At 37.9% G+C, this 22927-nt stretch overlaps 1 protein-coding gene across 3 annotated transcripts in view; it reads left to right on the top strand.

Annotated features, from left to right (window-relative positions):
• The window catches only part of LOC111159420 (importin 7), a 57356-nt gene extending 44228 nt beyond the window's left edge, over positions 1-13128 (top strand). Inside the window, exons 16-25 of one of the 3 annotated variants that reach the window (XR_002641415.1) lie at positions 547-675; positions 2990-3056; positions 3140-3265; positions 3751-3848; positions 6249-6344; positions 6978-7198; positions 7299-7377; positions 8846-8917; positions 10036-10152; positions 10976-13128. Coding sequence is in view for 2 of the 3 variants with exons in the window: in XM_022521869.1 (XP_022377577.1) it covers positions 547-675; positions 2990-3056; positions 3140-3265; positions 3751-3848; positions 6249-6344; positions 6978-7198; positions 7299-7504; positions 8711-8917; positions 10036-10152; positions 10976-11073 (1365 nt within the window). In the remaining variant the exon portion in view is untranslated. Of the gene's footprint in view, positions 1-546; positions 676-2989; positions 3057-3139; positions 3266-3750; positions 3849-6248; positions 6345-6977; positions 7199-7298; positions 7505-8710; positions 8918-10035; positions 10153-10975 lie in introns of all 3 variants that reach the window. The other 2 variants (XM_022521869.1, XM_022521871.1) reach the window with 2 other exon arrangements.
• The last annotated feature ends 9799 nt before the right edge of the window (positions 13129-22927 follow it).

Below are 22927 nucleotides of genomic sequence, written 5' to 3'. Positions count from 1 at the left end.
TCAGGAATCTAGGTCTTGGTATCTGCTGTGGATTTAAGCAAAAGCAGAGTTTTGTGAAAACCTGATTTTGAAATGGGGAAGGATATTTGAATAACTGTAGCAGCATTCATTAAGTATGTATATTGCATTTATAATAAGCTGGTTATTAGGACTCCATCCTTTACTTCTCAGAAGTTTGAAAACAATTTTGTGACAAAAAGACTTGATTAATATACCTATATTTGGGCATTGTCAAATGTTAGCCAATAATATTAATAAGAATATTGGTAATATTAGGCAATTTCTATGCCTTGCCTCATTTAAGCCTCAAAGTATCTCTATGATAAAGTTCTCAAATGAAATGTCAGGAAACAGGTCAAGTAACTTAAGGTCACCTAGTAAGTGATAGAACCTTCTGATTGTAGAGCCCAGACTCTTAATATTAATCAGTGGTAACATTGATTGGTTTTGCTGTTTCTGTGAGAACATTTTAAAAATTAAGTTTTAGACCAAAATGTGTTTATACTGCTGTAACGGCAAGCCTAAATTATATTCTCTTGACTCTAGGCAATGACATTTAATCAGGTAATCCAGACTGGGCCAGATGAAGAAGGAAGTGATGACAAAGCAGTTACTGCTATGGGAATTCTGAATACCATCGACACACTTCTTAGTGTAGTTGAAGATCATAAAGAGGTAAAATGATTCAGTGTTAATAAGGTTTTGATCCAGGTAATGATCCAAGTTTTAGGGAATTTAAAGCCGTTTTTCAGCAATAGTTCTAATGCATTTTTGGAAGGCTCTGGCTTATCTAAATTCTCTGGTTATCTTTGACATGCATCCTGACTGTTCCATCTTTTAACTAGTTCCCTTTTTTAAGGAAAAGATTGGTATCTTACAAATATTTTAGATTCTTTAGTATTAGAAGGAATAGGAAGGAGGTATTTGTATTACTGTATCTTTACTTCAAGGCTTTGGATTTTGGCAGCCTCTTAGGTTACCTGTCTCAGATCCAGATCCAGTAGTGTGGTGATTCCTAGGAAAACCTTTCTAGTTCCTAGTTTTCCCATTTTATTTTATTTTTTCAGGATTTTTACTTATTTATTTGACAGAGATCACAAGTAGGCAGAGAAGCAGGCAGGGGCGGGGGAGTGGGAAGCAGGCTCCCTGCTGAGCACAGGGCCTGATCCCAGGACCCTGGGATAACGACCTGAGCCAAAGGCAGAGGCCTAACCCACTGAGCCACCCAGGCGCCCCATTTTTTTCTTTTGAAAGGGGAGGTCAGAAGAAGAGAATCTTACGCAGACTCCATGCCCAGCGCAGAGCCCATTGCAGGGCTCAATCTCAAAACCCTGAGATTATTTATTTATTTATTTATTTAAGATTTATTTATTTATTTGAGAGAAATTACAAGTGGAGGGAAGGGGCAGAGGGAGAAGCATATGGGCCTTGGTCTCAGGACTCCAGGATTATGACCTGAGCCTAAGGCAAACGTTTAACTGATTGAGCCACCCAGGCATCTTTCTAGTTTTGTTTTTATTTTTTAATTAAAAAAAAATTTTTTCTTAATGATGGTAAACTACACATAACATAAAATTTACCATTAACCATTTTCAAAATATAGTCGAGTGGCATTAAGTATACATTGTTGTGCTACCATTACTATCATCTTTATAGTTTCTCTTATAGTTGTCTATTTTTTTTTTAATATTTTATTTATTTGACATACAGAGATCATAAGTAGGCAGAGAGGCAGACAGAGAGAGAGGAGGAAGCAGGCTCCCCTTGGAGCAGAGAGCCCGATGTGGGGCTCGATCCCAAGACCCTAGGATCATGACCTGAGCCGAAGGCAGAGGCCTTAACCCACTGAGCCACCCAGGTGCCCCATCTTACGGTTGTCTTTAAAGAGAATTGTAATCATGAATTTTTAAAAATGGAGTAATTTAAGACGTTCAAAAAGGATAAAGAACAGAAAACTATAACCAATACCCTTTAGCTACCACCTAAATTTATTAGATTTTAACATTTTATAGTATATCCCTTAGACTTTATTTCCATTAAGAACAACAATTTCAGACAGATGTAATTGAAGCCCTTGGAGGACCTCTTCCTAATCTCATTTCCCTTCTTCTTTCCCTTAGAAGTAACCAGTGTCCTGAATTTGGTGTTTATAATTCCAATGCAGATATTTATATCCATAAATTGTAATTCCATGTTATCTTCAAATTGCCTTTTGCAACCAGAGATTTTTGGTAAACTATTTATATTCTGCATTATAATTGAAGATAGGAAGAAGCCATGAGGAATTCTATAGCTGTGTCTGGTTAACAAAACAGATGTTACTATATTTGAAGAGTTGAAAATGTTTTAAGTATATGTAATTGAAATGGATGTCCTGGTTCTGTATCCAGTTAGTAAATTTTATTTTGTCTCCCCTCTTCACTTTTTAAACATTCTCATGGCTTCCAGAGATTGGGGATCTGATTGAGGATCGTACTGACAGTTAAAGAGGAATTTGTGTTTTTGGTTTTGGGGTGTGGTTCACCGTAGCTAACAATTATGTGAATAGAGGTGACTTAAGAATTAGTGAGAGTGGTAAAAATAATGCCTTCTTTCAAATAATTTTTCTGTAAGCTATTGAGAGTGACTCTTCAGTTACATCAGGGCTGAGTTGATCTATATTTAAACACAAAAAGGTCTGTAATCTATCCGCAGAATGATTTGGCTCCGTATTTTCATAATTACTTATATTTTCCCAAGATACTGCTTTTTCCTTTACTTTTTAGGTAAACTGTGCAAGTGATTTTTTGTGTGTGTTTCATTATAATGGTATTTTACTAAATTTCAATTCCACATTGACTCACAATTTTATAATGAGTCACTTCAAACAAAGATTTAAAATGATTTAAGATACTGACTTTGTATTTTAATAAGCAGTGAATTGCATTATACATTATTTATTAATTCACTGGTGTGCTACAGTTACATCCACTTTTTTCTTCTCTCTTAGATAACCCAGCAGCTTGAGGGAATCTGCTTACAGGTCATTGGAACTGTTTTACAGCAGCATGTCTTAGGTATATACCTTTACTTATGCTTAGAATTTCCTGCTTTTTCATATCAGCAAGCATTGTCCTAATGACTCCATACTCTCTTTCAGAATTCTATGAAGAGATCTTCTCTTTAGCACATAGTTTGACGTGTCAGCAAGTGTCTCCACAAATGTGGCAGTTGCTACCTCTAGTATTTGAGGTTTTTCAGCAAGATGGCTTTGATTACTTTACAGGTAAGACAAGTAAACATAGAAATACTGATGATTTCCCTGTTTTGATTTATTTTTAGTATATCACTTGAATATACGCTTTTGAATATTCTAAGGCTTCTTTATTTACAAGTCTTCACTTGTAGTTAATGCTCAAAGATGATAACATTGATTTCCATTATATATTTTGATTTAGTTATCCTTTTAGATTTGTTTCCTTTAACACATTTTCTCAGCATCCTGCTCCTGTCAGTCTTTTTGTACAATATATAATAATACTCCTTGCATTACACACACACACACACACACACACACACACACACACACACACTCTTTCTCTCTCTCTCTCTCTCTCTCTCTCTCTCTGTTACAGACCAATCGCATATTTGCTTTCTTTTTCTAAGGATATTTTTCAGAAACAGCATTTGTATTAGTAAAGATATTTGACTTATATTACTTTTTATGTTTTTAACTCATTTTTAATATTTTTATGCTTTTTGTTAATACAGATATGATGCCTCTGCTCCATAATTACGTAACAGTTGATACAGACACACTTCTCTCTGATACCAAGTATCTTGAAATGATATATAGTATGTGTAAGAAGGTAGGTCATTTTTTAGTTAATATAAGGATATATGTATGAGGCTGGTGCTGTGATAAGTATGAAATTGTGAAGAGTCACATGACACATTATAGTGAATACTATATGGGTCTGACAGAATAAGGGCTTTAAAAGTTATAAACTAGAAAACTGATTCCTACATGCTACAATAATGGCTTTGACGAGTATTTGTCTTCTGTCTGCCCTGATTTTTTTTTTTTTTTTTTTTTAAGATTTTATTTACTTCAGAGAGGGCGGACACGAGAGGGGCAGAGGGAGCAGCATACTTCCCGCAGAGCAGGGAGCCTGACATGGGACTCAGTCTCAGGACCCTGGGATCGTGGCCTTAGCTGTAGGCAGACACCTAACCCACCGAACCACCCAGGTTCCCCTGTCTGGCCTGACATTTTATTGGAGTTATAAATGTTTTTATGTTTAGAGTGCCTGGAGCTTACCTTGGCCTAATTCTTTGCTAGCCTTTGAATCAGAAGAAGGAAAGAACAAGAATTTATTTGAGAGAGATTTGAAAGGATCAGAAATAAAGATGTTTTGTTTTAAGATTTTATTTATTTATTTGACTGAGAGAGACGGTGAGAGAGGGAATACAAGCAGGAGAAGCGGGAGAGGGAGAAGCAGGCTTCCTGCCAAGCAGGGAGCCCAATATGGGGCTCCATCCCAGGACCCTGGGATCATGACTTGAACCAAAGGCAGACACTTGAAGACTGAGTCACCCAGGCTCCCCTAAAGATGTTTTAGAAAGAAAATTCTTGGAAGATACAGGTTTATGAAGGCTTTACAGTGATTATTTAGTAAATAGCAAAATTGTAAAAACCAAGGGTTTACTTAAAGTCAAAAGTACTGGGGCACCTGGGTGGCTCAGTGGGTTAAAGCCTCTGCCTTCGGCTCAGGTCATGATCCCAGGGTCCTGGGATCAAGCCCCACATCGGGCTCTCTGCTCACTGGGGAGCCTGCTTCCTCGGCTCTCTCTCTCTGCCTGCCTCTCTGCCTACTTGTGATCTGTCTGTCAAATAAATAAATAAAAATCTTAAAAAAAAGTCAAAAGTACTGTGCCGTTTCTTGGAAAACTACAAGTAAATGTATGCCGAATGTTTTGTGTGTTGTTTTGTTTATTAATGATTTTCTTACACAAGAGATAGGGGATACAGTTGTTGAATTGGGGTCCTTCAGTATCAAAGTCAGTATAATTGGGTTTGCATTTCTAACAGTGCTAAGAGACAGCTAGCTGTTTAACAACAGGCATTTTAGGGGCGCTTGGGTGGCTCAGTCAGTTAAGTGTCTGCCTTCAGTTCAGGACATGATCCCAGGGTCCTGGGATTGAGCCCCAAGTCGTCAGGCTCCCTGCTCAGTAAGGAGCCTGCTTTTCCCTCTGCTCCCCACTTGTGCTCTCTCTTTTGTGCGCTCACTTGCTCTCTGTCTCAAATAAATAAATAAAATCGTAAAAACAAAAACATTAGGCATTTAAAAAATGATTTTGGGGGTGCCTGGGTGGCTCAGTCATTAAACGTCTGCCTTTGGCTCGGATCATGGGATTGAGCCCCGCATCAGGCTCCCTGCTCTGCAGGAGGCCTGCTTCTCCTTCTCCCACTCCCCCTGTTTGTGGTCCCTCTCTCACTGTCTCTGTCAAATAAATAAATAAAATCTTTAAAAAAAAAAAAATTATTTGCTCCATGGAATTTTTAGAGGGGTTTGTCTTCATTGATATCTTTTCTTTCTGAACACCTAGTCACAAAATAATCATCTGGTGTACTATTCATTATTTATTGTCAATTATACAGTTAATGTTAATACTCTGGGAATAGTGATATCTATCTATACCAAATCCTTTCTTTTCCAGAAGTTACTTATAACACTTGAGAGTTCTCTAAGTAGCAAGTCAAGTCCATGTTTTTTATTTGTTTGATAATAGCATTTGCCATCAACAAGCTGCTGCTTCTCCCTCCTCTCCCAGTCCAGTGACACTATTTTTTATTTTATGAGACTTGTGTAAAGAAATGTCTTTCCTAGCAATGTCAGCTTATTATTATTACTTATTTTTTTGTACTTCTTTACATAGCCTAATATCCCTGAGAAAGGTAGGGTGCTTTAGCTATGATGGTTGTATGAGAAGATAGTGTTTTTCAACATGCTGTAGTCCAGAATGGCACTACAAGGGAGGTGATTTGATTATGTAGACTAAGGTGTGGGATTGCTGAGATACAGCCAACCAGTAACTCCAAATCCTCACAGTTGCTTTAGATTCCTGTCTGTATAATGAATATTGTAATCGTTTATATTAATTAGAGTATCTTAAAAACTCCAGAGACTATAGACGGAGGACAGATATTCTCTGATTTAAAGGTTTCATGATGCCTTATTGCAGTTTTTTGTTTCTGTGTTGATCAGGTTCTTACAGGAGTTGCAGGAGAAGATGCAGAGTGTCATGCAGCAAAATTGTTAGAGGTCATTATTCTACAATGCAAAGGGCGTGGCATTGACCAGGTCAGTGAGGCTAACTATTTATGATTCCCATTTGAGGCTTCATAGAATCTTTCCCTCCACTTTTTTTTCTTTTGGGACAGTTGTGTATTTTGTGTATTGTTTATTACGACACTAGATAACACTTTTTAATTATTGGTTTAAAATTTAACCAATATATAATGATCATGTGTTTAAATATGTATGAAAACATGACTGACAAGTTTTATGGCTGTTTGTTATCATGCATGGTAAGATTTATAGTTGGCTGTGGGCGTATTGTTTGCCACATTATCACTTTACAGTAAGATAGATTTAGTTGTTAAATTTCCATGATAAAGTTTCCAGCTTTACTGATATATTTGAAATATAACATCATATCAATTCATATGTATATAGTGTGTAGTGATTACTACAGTAAGATTAGCCAATAAGAATACTGTGAATCCAGCTGGCTATCATGATGAGGCTCTGATAGCCTGATGAAGACTTGTCTTCTCTAAAGTTAGATTTCTCAGTGAGTGCCTCAATAGTAAAAACTATTAGGTCATCTAATGAAGACAAAAAGAAGTTAGTTGAGGCAACAGTTAATATGGGTAGGATGGTTAGACTGCTGTCACTTAAGGTTTTGGAATATTTTGCTGTCTTTCTTTATAGTGCATTCCCTTATTTGTGGAAGCAGCTTTAGAGAGACTGACAAGAGAGGTGAAGACGAGTGAACTTCGGACAATGTGCCTGCAAGTTGCCATTGCAGCTTTGTATTATAATCCACACCTGCTTCTCAACACCTTAGAAAATCTTCGCTTCCCTAATAATGTTGAACCAGTTACAAATCATTTTATTACGCAGTGGCTTAATGATGTAGATTGTTTCTTGGGGTAAGTGACACATGTTGGATCTTTGTTTATTTAACTTTGTGAGAAACTCTGCTTATTAAAAAAAAGAAGAAGAAAATCTTTATTTTATTTTATTTTTTAGGCTTCATGACAGAAAGATGTGTGTTCTGGGCCTTTGTGCTCTTATTGATATGGAACAAATACCACAAGTTTTAAATCAGGTTTCTGGACAGATTTTGCCAGCTTTTATCCTTTTATTTAATGGATTAAAAAGAGCATATGCCTGCCATGCAGAACACGAGAATGACAGTGATGATGATGATGAAGCTGAAGATGATGATGAAACTGGTAAGGGATTTGTGGTGGAAGAAGCCAAACTTACCTAGTTAGAAATCAGTGGACTTTTTTTTTTGACCCTTCTAAAGAAATGTGGAATCATACCCAAATGCTTTCATGTTTGTTCATTCGTAGAGAGACTACCTTATCTTCCTGCTAGAGGATAAGGTCAGTGAAGGCAGGAACTTGGGCTAGGTCTCCTGACATGTAAAGCAGTTCTAGCCATTTATGGTTTTTGCTGTTGGCAAACATCTATCATTTATTAGTGCTAAAACCTGAGTATACCTGCACCATAAAACTAATTTGATTAGACGTTGGCTAATATATTCCTTCTAGACACCAGACTATAAGAGTATAAATTGATAGAATGTTGGTTAAGAGAAATTATTGTAATGGTTTCAGAATAAGATAGGTATTGCCATTTTTGTCTTTTATCATTCACCAACTTGGCCTTTTAAATAAAAACTCACAAAAAGTGTTCTATGGATATAACATAAACTATATTACTTTAGGGGCGCCTGGGTGGCTTAGTGGTTTAAGCCACTGCCTTCAGCTCAGGTCATGATCTCAGGGTCCTGGGATCGAGCCTCGCGTCAGGCTCTCTGCTCAGCAGGGAGCCTGCTTCCCCCTGTCTCTCTGCCTGCCTCTCTGCCTACTTGTGATCTCTCTCTGTGTCAAATGAATAAATAAAATCTTAAAAAAAACCAACTATATTATTTTACTCTTGGTGTTTGGTTTGGTATATACCATAAGGCCCAGAGCACAAGTGCTAAATCTCATATTATGTAATCCTTTTTCAAACCTCTGGTATTAGGAATTGTGGTTGGGTTTCTTGGATTTCTATGTTATTTTTTTATTCTATTTATTCCCAAATATTGTATTTATTTAACTGTTTATTTGAAAGAGAGCACGAGAGCAGGAGTAGGAGGAGTAAAAGGTAGGGCAGAAAGAATCTCAAACAGATTTTACGCTCAGCGAACCCTAGCTTGGATCTTGATCTCATGACCTGAGCCAATCATGACCTGAGCCAAAACCAAGAGTCAGATGGTTAACTAACTGCACCAACTAGGTGCTCCGCAGGATATTGTATTTAAACACCAGTTTCTGGAACTTGAATTTATTTAGTTGTGATTTGTAATTTACTAACTGTATCAGTGTCAGTTTGTTGAGTAAGAGAATACTTCATTGTTAACAAATGTACCTATTTATGACTTACAGAGGAACTGGGGAGTGATGAAGATGATATTGATGAAGATGGGCAAGAATATTTGGAGATTTTGGCTAAGCAAGCGGGTGAGGATGGAGATGATGAAGATTGGGAAGAGGATGATGCTGAGGAGACTGCTCTGGAAGGCTATTCCACAATCATCGATGATGAAGATAACCCCGTTGATGAGTATCAGATATTTAAAGCTATATTTCAAAGTAAGTCGACTTATATAAGATATGTAATTCAGATAGCTCTGTATGATCCATTTCTCTGCCCTTGTCTGTTCCTATTTGTGTCTGTCACTTAAAGAAGGGATTTTAGGTATATCAAACCCAAACTTGACTTGATTGATTGAAGGGATTGGTAGCTGAAGTATCCAAAGTTACTAGTGTTGCCATAGAGTTGTAGAGCATTTCCTCATTTTATTATTTTACTTCTATTTAAGTTATCATATTGAAACATGCACATTATAGGAAAGTAGTACATTTCAAAATTTATACAATGACAATTCCTCTTTCCCACTTCTTATTTCTCTTTCAGCTTTCTCCAGAAGTATGCACTCTTGTATCTGTTTGTTGTGTGTTTATGTATGTGTATCTTTCTTTTCCCCTCCAGCTAAATTTACACAGTTAACTTTCTGAGAAGTTGACCATTTTTAATATTAGTGGTCTTAGAATCCCTTTTTTTCCTGTAATACATCGTATGTGCCTTTGCCATCCTTTACTTGGACTTAAACAAAATATAACATCTCTGTTCTGTCCAACTTAAGAAATTAAAATTGGCATTATATTTGAAACACCTTTTCTCCACAGAGTTATAACTCTACTATCATTCCTGTGTATTATGAGAACTTTGATGTGGAATAAATTCTCTGATAACCAAGGCATTAGTCTTCCAAACCCATGACAAACCGATTATGATGCAAGGTACAGAAACACAAAGGAATGGTTTCTGAGCTACATGGCAGGCATCAAGAATTGATTGGGTGCCATGAATTACTGGCTTGTTTTTGTCTGTGACTTTGTATTTTATATATTTATATATATGTTTTATAGACTTATATACATGATTTCTTATTTGCTGGAAATACGAAGTATGATAATGATAAGATTTTTTGTAGCATAAAGCCAAACCAGAATTTTTTTTTTCCCTTTATCTTTTGTTTCACAAATAACTTAAAGTAACTTAAATTACTTCTGGGAAAATATAAAGTAGATCAGAATTTCAGAACTGGAGGTGAAGTAGAAGGAACATATTATAAAGGAAATGCCAGGCCTTTCATATTTTTGCCCTTTTCCCCCTTGTTTTTGTTTTTGTTTTTTTTTTTTGATAGCTATACAAAATCGTAATCCTGTGTGGTATCAGGCTTTGACTCACGGTCTTAATGAAGAACAAAGAAAACAGTTACAGGATATAGCAACTCTGGCTGATCAAAGAAGAGCAGCCCATGGTATGTCAATTGACCATAACCCCTCTTTAATGCAATTGATGACTTAATACAGCTTTAACATTTTATATTAAATGATTTAAAATTGTATAAATCTACAGTTGTTGCAGGTTATAGGAATTACGAAAGAATGAAATGTAGAAATGAGTTTTGTTTTTGGCCATAGTTGACTGATTTTAAGTGTAGTTTCAGTGTGCAATAGCTTTGATAAAGTTGCTCAAGCTCTTGGTGATGGCTTGATAGTAGAAAATTCTATTAAAAGTATAAAAAAATTTAGGTTATGAAAACTGCATTTTCTTAGAAATATTAAAGAAATCCCAGACATCATGACATCTTGCCATCTTTAAACATTTCAGTATGCATTTTAGGAAAGGACATTTTAGATAATACACAGCCTAACAATTTTCTGTAGGTCTTAATACTATTAGTCAAATTAGTATTCAAAAAAGTATCCTCCTTACAAGGAAGGCACAAATTTCTAAGGTATTTTATATTTAGATTCATTAGCTATTCTTCCCTTTGTTGAAGACTGAGTTCTGATTCAGTATTTGACTCAGAAGGGTGTATTTAAAGATTTCTTTTTACCATCAGGAAGTGAAAGTTGGCTAAGAAGTCTACTGCATATAACATGAGGGTTTATCTTCTCTATAATGTACGTCTTCCCCTCTCTTAATCCTATACAAGAGAAGGAGGGAGAGGACAACTTTGGAACTTTCTGTTTATTAAGTGGGTTAAGCTTTTGTTAATGTCTTATCAATTCCTTCTGTTCTCCAAAGTAGTAAAGATGATTAAATACTCTTAAACTTTCACTTACTTGTTTTTTTAGAATCCAAAATGATTGAGAAGCATGGAGGATACAAATTCAGTGCTCCAGTTGTGCCAAGTTCTTTCAATTTTGGAGGCCCGGCACCAGGGATGAATTGAGTTATCACTTTCTTTCCTGCTGTGTGATTGTAGTGAAGAGCTTGTGTTCCTCCTAGTAGCGGTTCCAGAACTGGTTCATGTTATCTACTCTAAACTAATTGATCAATAGATGGACAAAAAAACCCAGGAGGTGGGACCTGATCATGCAACTTGGCACTGAAAAAGAAACCAGAGGGATTTTGGGGGGGAGGGTGGTAATTTGGGGGTGGTATTTTCTTTATTTTTTGAAGAAAGTAAGATTCTGACTGAAAGTTCAAGTGACACTGTGGAAATCTGAAACGAGGGGATGTCATGAAGGCAGCTTTTCTTTTTCTGAGGAAAAAATAGGCATGGGCTACAGGACTACTTAAAATGTCTCATTTACAGTATAAGCTCAAAGGTAGATGTAATTTTTACACCTATGAGTATTTGTCCGATTTCTGTCTCTTCCTCACCATTGGGTATCTATTCTTTATATGTAAATAAGATAAGGTAATCGATAGCCTTATTCAATCTTCATCATTTTCATTCATCAAAGATTGTTCCTATGTAGATTATTGGACATTTATTGTAGCACTACATACCTGATTAAAAAAAAAAATCTGTAAATGAATTAGCACTTTCATATTGAAACAAGCCTGCTAGCCTATGTATAAAAATAGCAAAATGTTTGCTGTTTATAAAAAGAAGGGATGTAATGGGGTGGGGGGCAGGGTAATTTCAAGTTATTAATTTAAAAATGAAATAGCAATTTTGTACCTGGTGACTTTGTGGTGCACTCACCTCTGATAGTGACTTGAATTCGGTATGTTAAAAGGGGTTAGTGATATTTCATTGCTGCTAAAAATGGCAACTCCCTCTGTGTCCTGTTTTTTCTTAAAGCTCTCAGTGTACAAGTGGAGACTTGGATACAAGACCTTACTGTATCAAATAAGAAAGGTGATATTTGAAGCATGTAAATTGGATATAAAGTTCTACTCTTAAAGAGTTGATCAAAGAGTATGGCTAAACATCTATATATGCAATCTATTAAAAGAACTTAATTCGGCTATTATGTCTTGATTTGATTGCATTTTTTTCCTAATTATAAAACTTTTCCCTCATTGGCCTGTTTTTATTCTGTACCTAGAAGAGTGCAAAATGCACACTTTTAAAATTTAACACCTGCTCATATTCCCCTACCCCCTTCTTCCTTACCCCTCTTGTTGATTGTGGTATCTTCTCTTAAATAGCTAGGCTGAAGGCACACGGTTCCCTCCAAAAACCACTATTGATACCACTGCAAAAACAAGCCAGCAACAAAGACAATGTGGAGAGGTTGGCTTGCTTCCCTCTCTCCTAACTGCATGTTGAAAAATAAGCCTTTATTGATCTTAAACATCTGTCAGATGAGTCATACATTGGGTTATTTTTTTATATACATGTATACACACAATATTTCAAATTGAAAGCAACATCTCAATGGATTCAAAACTATTAAATGCTGTTGTCTATAACAGACTAGGAAATTTATAACTGTAAAAATGAAACAAATGCACATATTGATATTTAAAATGCATAATGAAGAAAACCCATTGGTGTTGTGTTTTTCTTGTATGCCAATAATTAAGCCACTACTATTGGCACTGTTTGGTTTTCTATTTTAACACTGAAGGAGTGAAAGTATTTCCTATATTTATGAATTTACTATGAAAATCTTGGCAAAAAACAAACAAAAAAAAAAAAACAAAAAAATTGTCTGTCTAAAATGTGTGGGTGAAAACTGTTAATCAAGTGTGTTTCTACTTTTTTTCCCCCAAGTTGGACACCATCTGTATACCCTAGGTTGCTTAAGGGGATTTCACTATTATATAAAATCAATAAAATTAAAATGGAGTAGTTGTATATATGCAACATTGTGTACAGAGGGGATATATTGAATAGTATTAAACATTTTCGTCTTCCTTTACCTTTTATCCCTTAATATCTAGCCTACTTTTTTAAACTTCAGACTTCAATGCTCTTTGAATTGATAATTCCAATTTTCACATTGTTATTGGAAAACCATATCTAATAAAGGTTTTAGTTATTCCCATGCACAGTATGAAAGTTCTCATTTGCTGAGCTTTTATTCTAAGAAAATGTACTGGTATGTCTTTGAGAAAAGTTTTATTGTCTCCTCTGTCATACAATCCAAACTAATCTCCATTTATAGATTGTAATTGAAATTAAAGACCTTTAAATTATATTAAATAGTTTTCAAGTGTTAGTTTCTAATGTATCAAATATATATATCAGTTATTTACAGTATTCCCTTAAATTTAACATCAAATTATAGTTTCTTACAGATTATGCACCTTGATATTTGTCAGTGCTTCTGAATAAGGGTGTAGGACTTTGGATGAGTATTTACAGACTTCTAATGGGTTGCATGTAGATATTATTTAATATACAGTCTTTCCCACAGTTTCACTAACCTGTAACTTATTTAATTTATAGAAGTTAATTCTGATTTTGTTTGGGTTTCAATTTTTGTTTTGTCAAATGACTGACAGCGTAGAATCTTCACTTTTTGTTAAACTTAAGCCGTCTATTTTTTTTCCAAAATCTATTCGTTGATCACTATTAAAGGAAGTTATTAATCTGTTTCTCTCCAGGTAATAAAATGGTGATTGCTAAGCTACACACCTTATCAAGATAGTGACTGCTGTGCTCTCCTCTGGAAGAGACCAGAGTGTAGAGCTGGGGTGGCCAGACCACAGCCTTACGATTGTATGCTTCTGTTCAGCCCTAGATGTAGGCCCTGAAGCAAGCATGAAGAAAAAGTCATTAAGAACTGTATTAATATGACTAAACTATGTCTTTGGGAAGATCTAACACAATGCCTTAAGCATAGTAGGCGCTCCATAAGTGTTTGTAAAATGAATGGCCTAAAATTACATTAAAACATCCATCACAAGAATGTCAGTTCTGTTTTATATCATTTAAGTTTTGGTGAAGATATCTGTGACTTTTTCTTTTTTTAAGCATTCCTGAATTCTGCGTTTTACCTTTGATGAGGTTGGCCACTCTTGTAGTAGCACTTTGCTGAATGTGGTTCTTAAAAAGGGAAACTAGGTGTTTAGCTAGAAATCCAGGATTTTATTAATATGTAAGGAAAAAATATCTTTTAAATAACTTTTTTGTGAAGTAACAGACACACCCTTCCACGTTTGTTTGTTTTCGATTTTATTTATTTTGACAGAGATCACAAGTAGGCAGAGAGGCAGGAGGGGTGGAAGCAGGCTCTCCGCTGAGCAGAGCCTGATGCGGAGCTTTATCCTAGGACCCTGAGATCATGCCCTGAGCTGTAGGCAGAGGCTTAACCCACTGGGCCACCTAGGCACCCTTTCAGGTTTTTTAAAGCATAGGTGACCTTTTATGTATGTCTGGATTCTGCTTTCATGTATAGATTGAAATTTTGTCAGTTATACTTAGTTTGGATCCTGTATTTAAATGCTTCCCATCTGAGTCTTAAAGATTTTTTTTTTTAAATCCTTTAATAAACTCAAACTAGAAGTACAAGGGAACTCCTCAAACTGAAAAATGGCATTACCAAAAGCCTAAAGCTAATGGCTGTAATGAGAAACTAAAATTTTACCTGGTGCTGCGATCAAGAACCAGACAAGCAGGTTCCCTGTTGCCACTTATATACAGCATTGTACATATAAGACTAGCCAGGGCAATTAGGCAAGAAAAAATAAAAAGCTTCCTACTAGATTAGAAAGCAAGAAGTGAAACTATTTGACATGATCTTGTAGAAAGCTTACAGGAATCCTCACAAAAAAGCTGACTTCATCATGGTTGCAAGACACAAGATTAATATTAAAAAATCAATTGTACTGAAACACCAGTGAAATTAAGGAAATTTTTAGCAAAACTGAAAAATTTTTAGCAAAACTGAAAAACCTGTGAAAACTATAAACACTTGAGAGAAGAACTAAATAGATTGGAAGATGTCCTATATGCATGAATTGGAAGACAGTATCATGAAGATGCCAGTCCTCCCCAAATTTATCTATGGGTTCTACGTAATTCCTATAAAAACAGCTAATTTTTTTTTCCAGGAAATAACAGTTTGTATGGATATTCAAAGGGTCTCAAAACAATCTTGAAAGCGAACATGATTTTATAATCATGGCAGTGGTCTTAGGTATAAGGACAGACATGCTGAGAGATGGAATAAGATTGAGAGTCCAGAAATCAACCCTTATGGTCAACTGATTTTTGACAAGGGTGCCAAGACCATTCAATATAAGAAAAATCTTTTCAACAAATGGTTCTGAGACAGTTGGATATCTACCCTGACATCATATGCACAAACGAACTCAAAGTGGTTCAAAGATGTAAACATTCAAACTCCAACAAAACTTTTTTCTTTTTAAGATTTTATTTATTTGACAGACAGATCACAAGTAGGCAGAAAGGCAGGCAGAGACAGGAGAAAACAGGCTCCCTGCTGAGCAAAGCCCGATGCGGGGCTCGAACACAGGACCCTGGGATCATGACCCGAGCCGAAGGCAGAGGCTTTAACCCACTGAGCCACCCAGGCGCCCCTCCAACAAAACTCTTAAGAAAAAATATTGGCATAAATATTTGTGATCAAATTAGGCAACAGTTTCTTGGATCTAACACCAAAACACAAGCAACAAAAGGTTAAACAAGTAGCTTGAACTTCATCAAAATTTTAAACTGCTTCAGAGGACCCTTTCCAGAAAGTGAAAAGATAGCTCAGAGAATGTGAGAAAATATTTGGAAATCCTGAATATATAGAGGGACTTTTAAAACTCAACAAAGAAACCCCAATTTAAAAAGGAATAAAGGGGTACCTGGCTGGCTCAGTCAGTAGAGCCTGTGACATTCTGGGTGGTGAGTTCTGGGCCCATGTTGGGCATAGAGCCTACTGAAAAAAGAACTTCTCCAAAGATAAATGGCCAGTATCATAGCAAGAGATGTTGAACATCCCTAGTCATTAGGGGAATTCCAAGTAGATATTTCATACTTTAATAACGTCTTTAATCAAGAAGGTGAACATCACAAGTTTGATAAGGATGTGGAGAAATTGGAACCCTCATACATCGTTGGTAATATGAAAATGCTTATTGTAGAAAAGTTTGGCAGTTCTTCAGAAGATTGAAAATAGTGTAACCCAGAAATTCTGCTAGATAAACATAACAAAGAGAAATGAAACACATCTGCACAAAAACATGCACAGAATTGTTCATAGCAGCATTATAGCCAAAAGGTAGAAACAACTCAGATAACCATTAACTGATGGATGGATAAATATAATTTGTGGCCATACAGTCAGTTGGATATTAGGCAATAAAAAGTAACAAAGTACTGTTACATGCTACAATGTGGATGAACCTTGAAACAGTCAAAGAAGTCAGACAAAACATTCCATTTATATGAAACGTCTGGAATTGTCAAGTGTGGAGACAGCCGTGGCTGTGGGGGCGGAGAAAGAATGAAGAACTGCGGCTAATGGGTGATACAGGGTGTCTTCTGGGGTTGATTATTTGGATTAGACAGAGGTGATGGTTTGTACAGCCTTGTGAATATACTAAAAACCACTAAAGTGGAACACTTTAAAATGCTGAATTTTATATAAATATCTCGATTTTCAGTTTTATTAAAGTCAAATTTGGTTAAAGTTCTCTAAAAAGTAACCTGAAATGTTCCCAAATTTAAAAGTTTTACTCGTGGTCATTCAGTTGTAAATAGTATAGAGATTAGGAGTAGGGTCGCCTGAGTGGCTTAGTAGTTAAGTGGCTGCCTTCAGCTCAGGTCACGATCCCAGAGTCCTGGGATCAAGCCCCGCATGGAGCTCCCTATTCAGCAGGAAGCCTGCTTCTCCCACTCCCTCTGCTTGTGTTCCCTCTCTTGCCATCTCTCTCTCTGTCAAACAAATAAAATCTTAGAGATTAGGAGTAAATAGTTTGATTATATCTCCCCATATTTCATTTGCTACTAGCTCATTTTTTTATTTTTGTTATTAAGTAACTCTAGGCTCATCGTGGGGCTCAAACCCATGACCCCAAGATCAAGAGTCGCAAGCTCCACCAACTGATCTGGCCAGGTGCCCCATTCACGTTTTAAATTCCATCACCCTATCAAACAGCCCTATTACTGTAACTGGTGCCAAAATTTTGGAGGCAGATACTTTTTTTTTAAAATATTTATTTATTTGACATAGACTCAGCAAGAGAGAGGGAACACAAGCAGGGGGAGTGGGAGAGGGAGAAGCAGGCTTCCCGTGGAGCAGGAAGCCCGATGCAGGGCACAATCCCAGAACCCTGGGATCAGGACCTGAGCCGAAGGCAGAGGCTTAAAGACTGAGCCACCCAGGGACCCCTGAAACCAGATCCTTAAAATTCTCTTTTTTACTGTAAATATCTTTTTTTTTTTTTTAAGATTTTATTTATTTGTCAGAGCACAACGAGGGGAAGCGGCAGGCACAAGGAGAAGCAGGCTCCCCTTTGAGCAAGGAGCTGGCTGCGGGACTGGATCCAAGGCCTCTGGGATCGTGACTTGAGCTGAGGGTAGACACTTAACTGACTGAGCCACCCAGGTGTCCCTAGTATTAGGAATTTAAGACTGAACCAAACTTTTTTCTCAAAAAAATTACAGCAGTTAGTGTTTTTCTATAAAATAATACCAATCTTGGGCGCCTGGGTGGCTCAGTGGGTTAAGCCGCTGCCTTCAGCTCAGGTCATGATCTCAGGGTCCTGGGATCGAGTCCCGCATCGGGCTCTCTGCTCAGCAGGGAGCCTGCTTCCCTCTCTCTCTCTGCCTGCCTCTCTGTCTACTTGTGATCTCTGTCTGTCAAATAAATAAATAAAATCTTTAAAAAAAATAATACCAATCTTAATGCTTATTTGGAGACGTGAGTTGTATTTTTAAAAAAATTATTGGGATAACTGATGCCTCAGTTAAGCGTCTGACTTGATTTTGGCTTAGGTCATGACCACAGGGTCATAAGATTGAGCCCCTGGTCAGGCTCTGCACTCACTGGGGAGTCTGCTTGTGATTTTCTTTCTCCCCCTTTGCCCCTCCCCCGGGGCCCATGTGTGCACCCTCACTCACTCTCTAAAAAAATAATTTTTTTAAGATTTTATTTTTTTGACAGAGACACAGCTAGAGAGCACAAGCCCAGTAGTGGGACAGGGAGAAGAGAATTCCCACAGAGCATGGAACCCAATGTGGGGCTTGATCCAGGACCCTGGGATCATGACCTGAGCTTAAGGCAGATGCCTAATGACTGAGCCACGCAAACGCCCCTAAAAAATGAATTTTTAAGAACATTCTCACTTTATCTCAAGATTATGTTTTCCCTGGAGTGCCTGGGTGGCTCAGTCAGTTGAGGATCTGATTCTTGGTTTTAGATCAAGCCCCAAATCAGGCTCTGTACAGAATTCTGCTTATCTCTGTCCCTCCCCCTGCTTGCGTGCTGTCTTGAATAAATGAAATCTATGGGGTGCCTGGGTGGCTCAGTGGGTTAAGTCTCTGCCTTTGGCTCAGGTCGTGATGTAGGGGGACCTAGGATCATGCCCCCGCATCGGGCTCTCTGCTCAGCAGGGAGCCTGCTTCTCCCTCTCCCTCTCTCTCCACCTACTTGTGATCTGTCAAATAAAATCTTTTTCAAAAAATCATAAGCTTATAAAAAAAAGTCTTAAAAAAATGAAAAATTTTTATTTATTTATTTATTTACTTATTTTTAAGATTGTTGGGGCATCTGAGTGGCTCAGGTCGTGATCCCAGGCTCCTGGGATCGAGCCCGTTATCGGGCTCCCTGCTCAGCAGGAAGCCTGTTTCTCCCTCTCCCACTCCCCTGTCTTTGTACCCTCTCGCTGTCAAATTAAAAAATATATATTTAAAAAATTAAAAAAATATTGTTTCCCCAGAAAAATAAAATGTTAAAATCGGTTGTTTCATTCCTGGACTAACTACTTATTCTGCTGAAATGCTACAGATTTACTATGCATATTAATGAAACTGGTCTTACTGTCTGTCTGTAATGCTCTACTTTTTTTTTTTCTTTTTTCAAGATTTCTTTATTTGACATCACAAGTAGGCAGAGAGGCAGGCAGAGAGGGGGAAGTAGGCTCCCCACTGAGCAGAGAGCCCAATGTGGGGCTCGATCCCAGGACCCCGGGATCATGACCCGAGCCGAAGGCAGAGGCTTTAACTCACTGAGCCACCCAGGCGCCTCTGTAATGCTCTACTTTAAGTAAATATTAATTAAAAGCCAAAATGATAGCTAGAACATCATCAAGGTAGCCAGTTTCAAAGAACACCTGAAATCTTAAGGGGCTTTACAAGTTTTATAATTTGTGGATTGAGTATTTTTAGTTTGCCACTAAAATAAACAATACACATTAACCACAACTGGTAAACCCTGAAGCTCACTACTTGGGTGATTTTTTTCAAATGGGGTTAACAAATTAGTCCAAGCATAGAGTTGGCAAAAAGAAAAAATTGCATTCATATGGGCATTATCAGTTTGAAGTAAGGAAATCACGCAATTAGTCACTAACTAACAACATTACCAGTTTTTCTTTTAAGATTTATTTAACAGAGACCTAGCGAGAGAGGGAACACAAGCAGGGGGAGTGGGAGAGGGAGAAGCAGGCTTCCAGCAGAGCAGGTACCCTGATGCAGGGCTGGATCCCAGAATCCCGGGATCATGACCTGAGCCGAAGGTAGAAGCTTAACGAATGAGCCACCCAGGGGGCCCAACATTACCACATTACCAGTTTTATGATACCTATGCTTATATCAGCATATATACTGACAACTGAGATGGGAATGTTTTAAATAACCTAATCATACACTTCCTCAAGTACGTTCTAATTAAACCTTGATTAATGTGGACGCTGAATGAGGTTAGTTCAGTAAGTTTATTACAGACCAAAACTCCATGAGCCCTATGGAATTTCAGCCCCCCCCTTTTTTAAAAAGAGATTTACTTTATTTATTTTCGTGTGAGCACGAGAAGGGGGAGGGTCAGCGGAAGAGAAAAATTTCCGAGCAGACTCCCCACTGAGCAGAGTCCAAGGAGGGACTGGATCAGAGGACCTTGAGATCATAACCTGAAGCCAAGAGTCTGACGCTTAACCGCTTAACCAGCTAAGCCATCCAGGTGCCCCAGAACTTCATTTCTTTTTATTTTCTTATTAAGATTCTGTCAGAGAGAGCTCCCCTGCTGAACAAGGAGCCCAATGCAGAACTCGATCCCAGCTGGGAATCATGACCTGAGCTGAAGGCAGACACTTAACCAAGCCACCAAGGTGTCCCAGAACTTCAAGCTTTTTAGTACATCTTGCGTAGCTTTCATCTGAATCTCAAAGGTGTTATCAAGGTGCTTAAGAACCAAGACAGGCTAACAGAAGTATATGAGAAGCATCTCTGGTAAGTAGTGTGCTACATTTATCTACATTATCATATATCCTCCCAATTACATTGTGAAAATAAGCGGTTTTACCAGGTTCTGAAACAAGACAATTCTACAACTCCTAACGGAGAACAAGCTACTAGTTTGGTTTTAATTTTTATTTTTTAAAAATATTTTATTTATTTGGGAGAGAGAGAGAGCATGAGAGGAGAGAGAGGTCATCGGGAGAAGCAGATTCCCTGCCAAGCGGGGAGCCAGATGCGGAACTCGCTCTCAGGACTCCAGGATCACGACCTACGCCAAAGGCAGTCACTTAACAAACTGAGCCACCCAAGTGCCCTGGTTTTAAATTCTTTAGTGCTGGAAAAAAAAAAAATCTTCAAATTCATGATGAAAAGATCCATATTTATTACAGAAAAAATAAACCCTCTCCCAGAGATACTTATAATAGTTTAATGCATCCTTTCTCTTTATCTTTTTTCTGTGCATGTAGTACTTTAATGGTCATGTCATTATACGAACATGCCAAAAACAATCATTCTCTAGAAGTTTTGAGGTACTGAAAGGAACGTTTTAAAAAAAACATGATGTTAACAGTTTTTAAAGGGGGCTAGAAATGTTTGCTTATTTCTAAAATTGAGGAAATGGTTCAGCTTTAAAAGCCTGGACTAGCACTGACTGGAAGTAAAGTATTCTCAACAAGCCATTAATTTGACAACATGTATTGATATGAGACGAGGTGATGTGGGGAAAATCTGAAGATTATGAATGGCCTTGAATACTATGTACACTTGAACTCTGTTCTATAGTCACTGGTAAATACTGTTAACATGAAGTTCCACTACCTGTAACAAAATCTGAATTAAGGTTTCTCTCTAAATTATTGGAATTATAACCCCCTATCCACCACCATTCAATTTTTACAACCACTCAGAAGGTTCTGGGGACATGAAGATGTCCTGCAATTGCAGCCTGTAACTACAGGGTGATTTTTAAATTCTTTATGAGATTTTATATTTATAGTGCTTTAATAAGTAGATTAAAGGCATGGGACTCAATAACAACTGGCTAAACTACATGAAAGTATTTTGATTAATGACATATCTGCTTATAAAATGCAGATATAACAGCTGGAAGGTACTGAAAGTAATTAAAACACCTGTTTTTTCATCTGAACTCCACTTCTCAAAGAGAATGTATCCATTGGGTACATGGTCTGTTTTGTAAGCCACTTCCTCCAGCTTCAATTAACCTAATCCAGTTTTGTGTCACATTTTCCATCTTTATAAGGACGTAAAAAATAGAAACTACTTTAAACTGCTAAAGAGTATTATTCAAAAGAAACTCAAAGTCCTATATGCCTTCTAATGGAGTTTGGGCACCAATTATGCAACTCCGCTTTGGTTATAGTTAGTCGACCCCCATTCCCCACCCAAAAGAAGGTAACGTTAAAAAAATCTCAAACCAGACTCAATTAGTAGGCTGGGTATCTTTAACACCTCTTTGCCTTAATCTTTTGGCAATTCCATAATCACCTGAAATCCGAGTCACTAAATCAAACGCCGTCCAGCTCTCCAGTTTTTGTAGGCAGGTCACCATTGTGTTGAAGCGATCAGCCACCTCATTCTCTAATTAACTACCTAATTCTACACCTGGAATACACGACTGAACAAATCTTGTCTCCACACTATCTCACCTTTACTAAGCCTTGTCAAAGCAAATGAACACTTAATGAATATTCCTGAAAAGACTAGTATTTCCAATAGTTTAGAAAAACTCTGAGCTGAAGAGTTTTGCGGAGCCTAACCAAGACAATGCTTTCCCCACCCTTTTCGCTTTTAATTCTCAACAAAAAGAAAAGGGAAAGTTAAAAACTAGGGTGGCGACACCATTTCAGCCCACTTCAAACTTACAACCTAAGCAACATGAAAGCACAAAAGCACCCGCAGTGTCTCCCAGCAGAGACCAAGACGACCGCCCGTTGCCAAGCTCCATCGGAGCTTCCGCAGAGGCAGGAGGCCCACTCCCCCACCAAGTGATGTCCCGGCGACTTGAAAAGCCCGGGCAGGCTTGGCAGCCAGTGACCGGCATATAGCAGCTCCTGGGAAAGCAGGGCCCTCTCCCCAAACCAAAGGCCTCGGCTAGCACCGAGAGCCCCCAGGGAGCGGTCAGGCGTCTTTTCCTGTCCTAGGCCTCCCTACCACTGTCCTCCCAACGGGCCGACACTCGACAATCTCTAAGCAAAGCCCAACCATTCACCAGAACGCGCTCCAGGAAGCCCACCGGGAGAGCCAAAGCCACCTCCTAGCCCCTGTGGGGAAAATGGCGCTTGTCACCCCATCTCCCTCCCGGCTAGTCACAAGGACCAGCCTCCCTCCCTCGCTACAAAATGGCGCCTCCCGCTGGGGCCCCAGAATCGGCATAAATCACTTGTCAGCGAGGCGGTATCTGTCTAGGATG

The sequence above is a fragment of the Enhydra lutris genome, unplaced genomic scaffold, assembly GCF_002288905.1.
Source record: "Enhydra lutris kenyoni isolate GAN:26980312 unplaced genomic scaffold, ASM228890v2 scaffoldscaffold68, whole genome shotgun sequence".
Taxonomy (NCBI): domain Eukaryota; kingdom Metazoa; phylum Chordata; class Mammalia; order Carnivora; family Mustelidae; genus Enhydra; species Enhydra lutris.
This window is presented reverse-complemented; position numbering and strand designations above follow the sequence as displayed.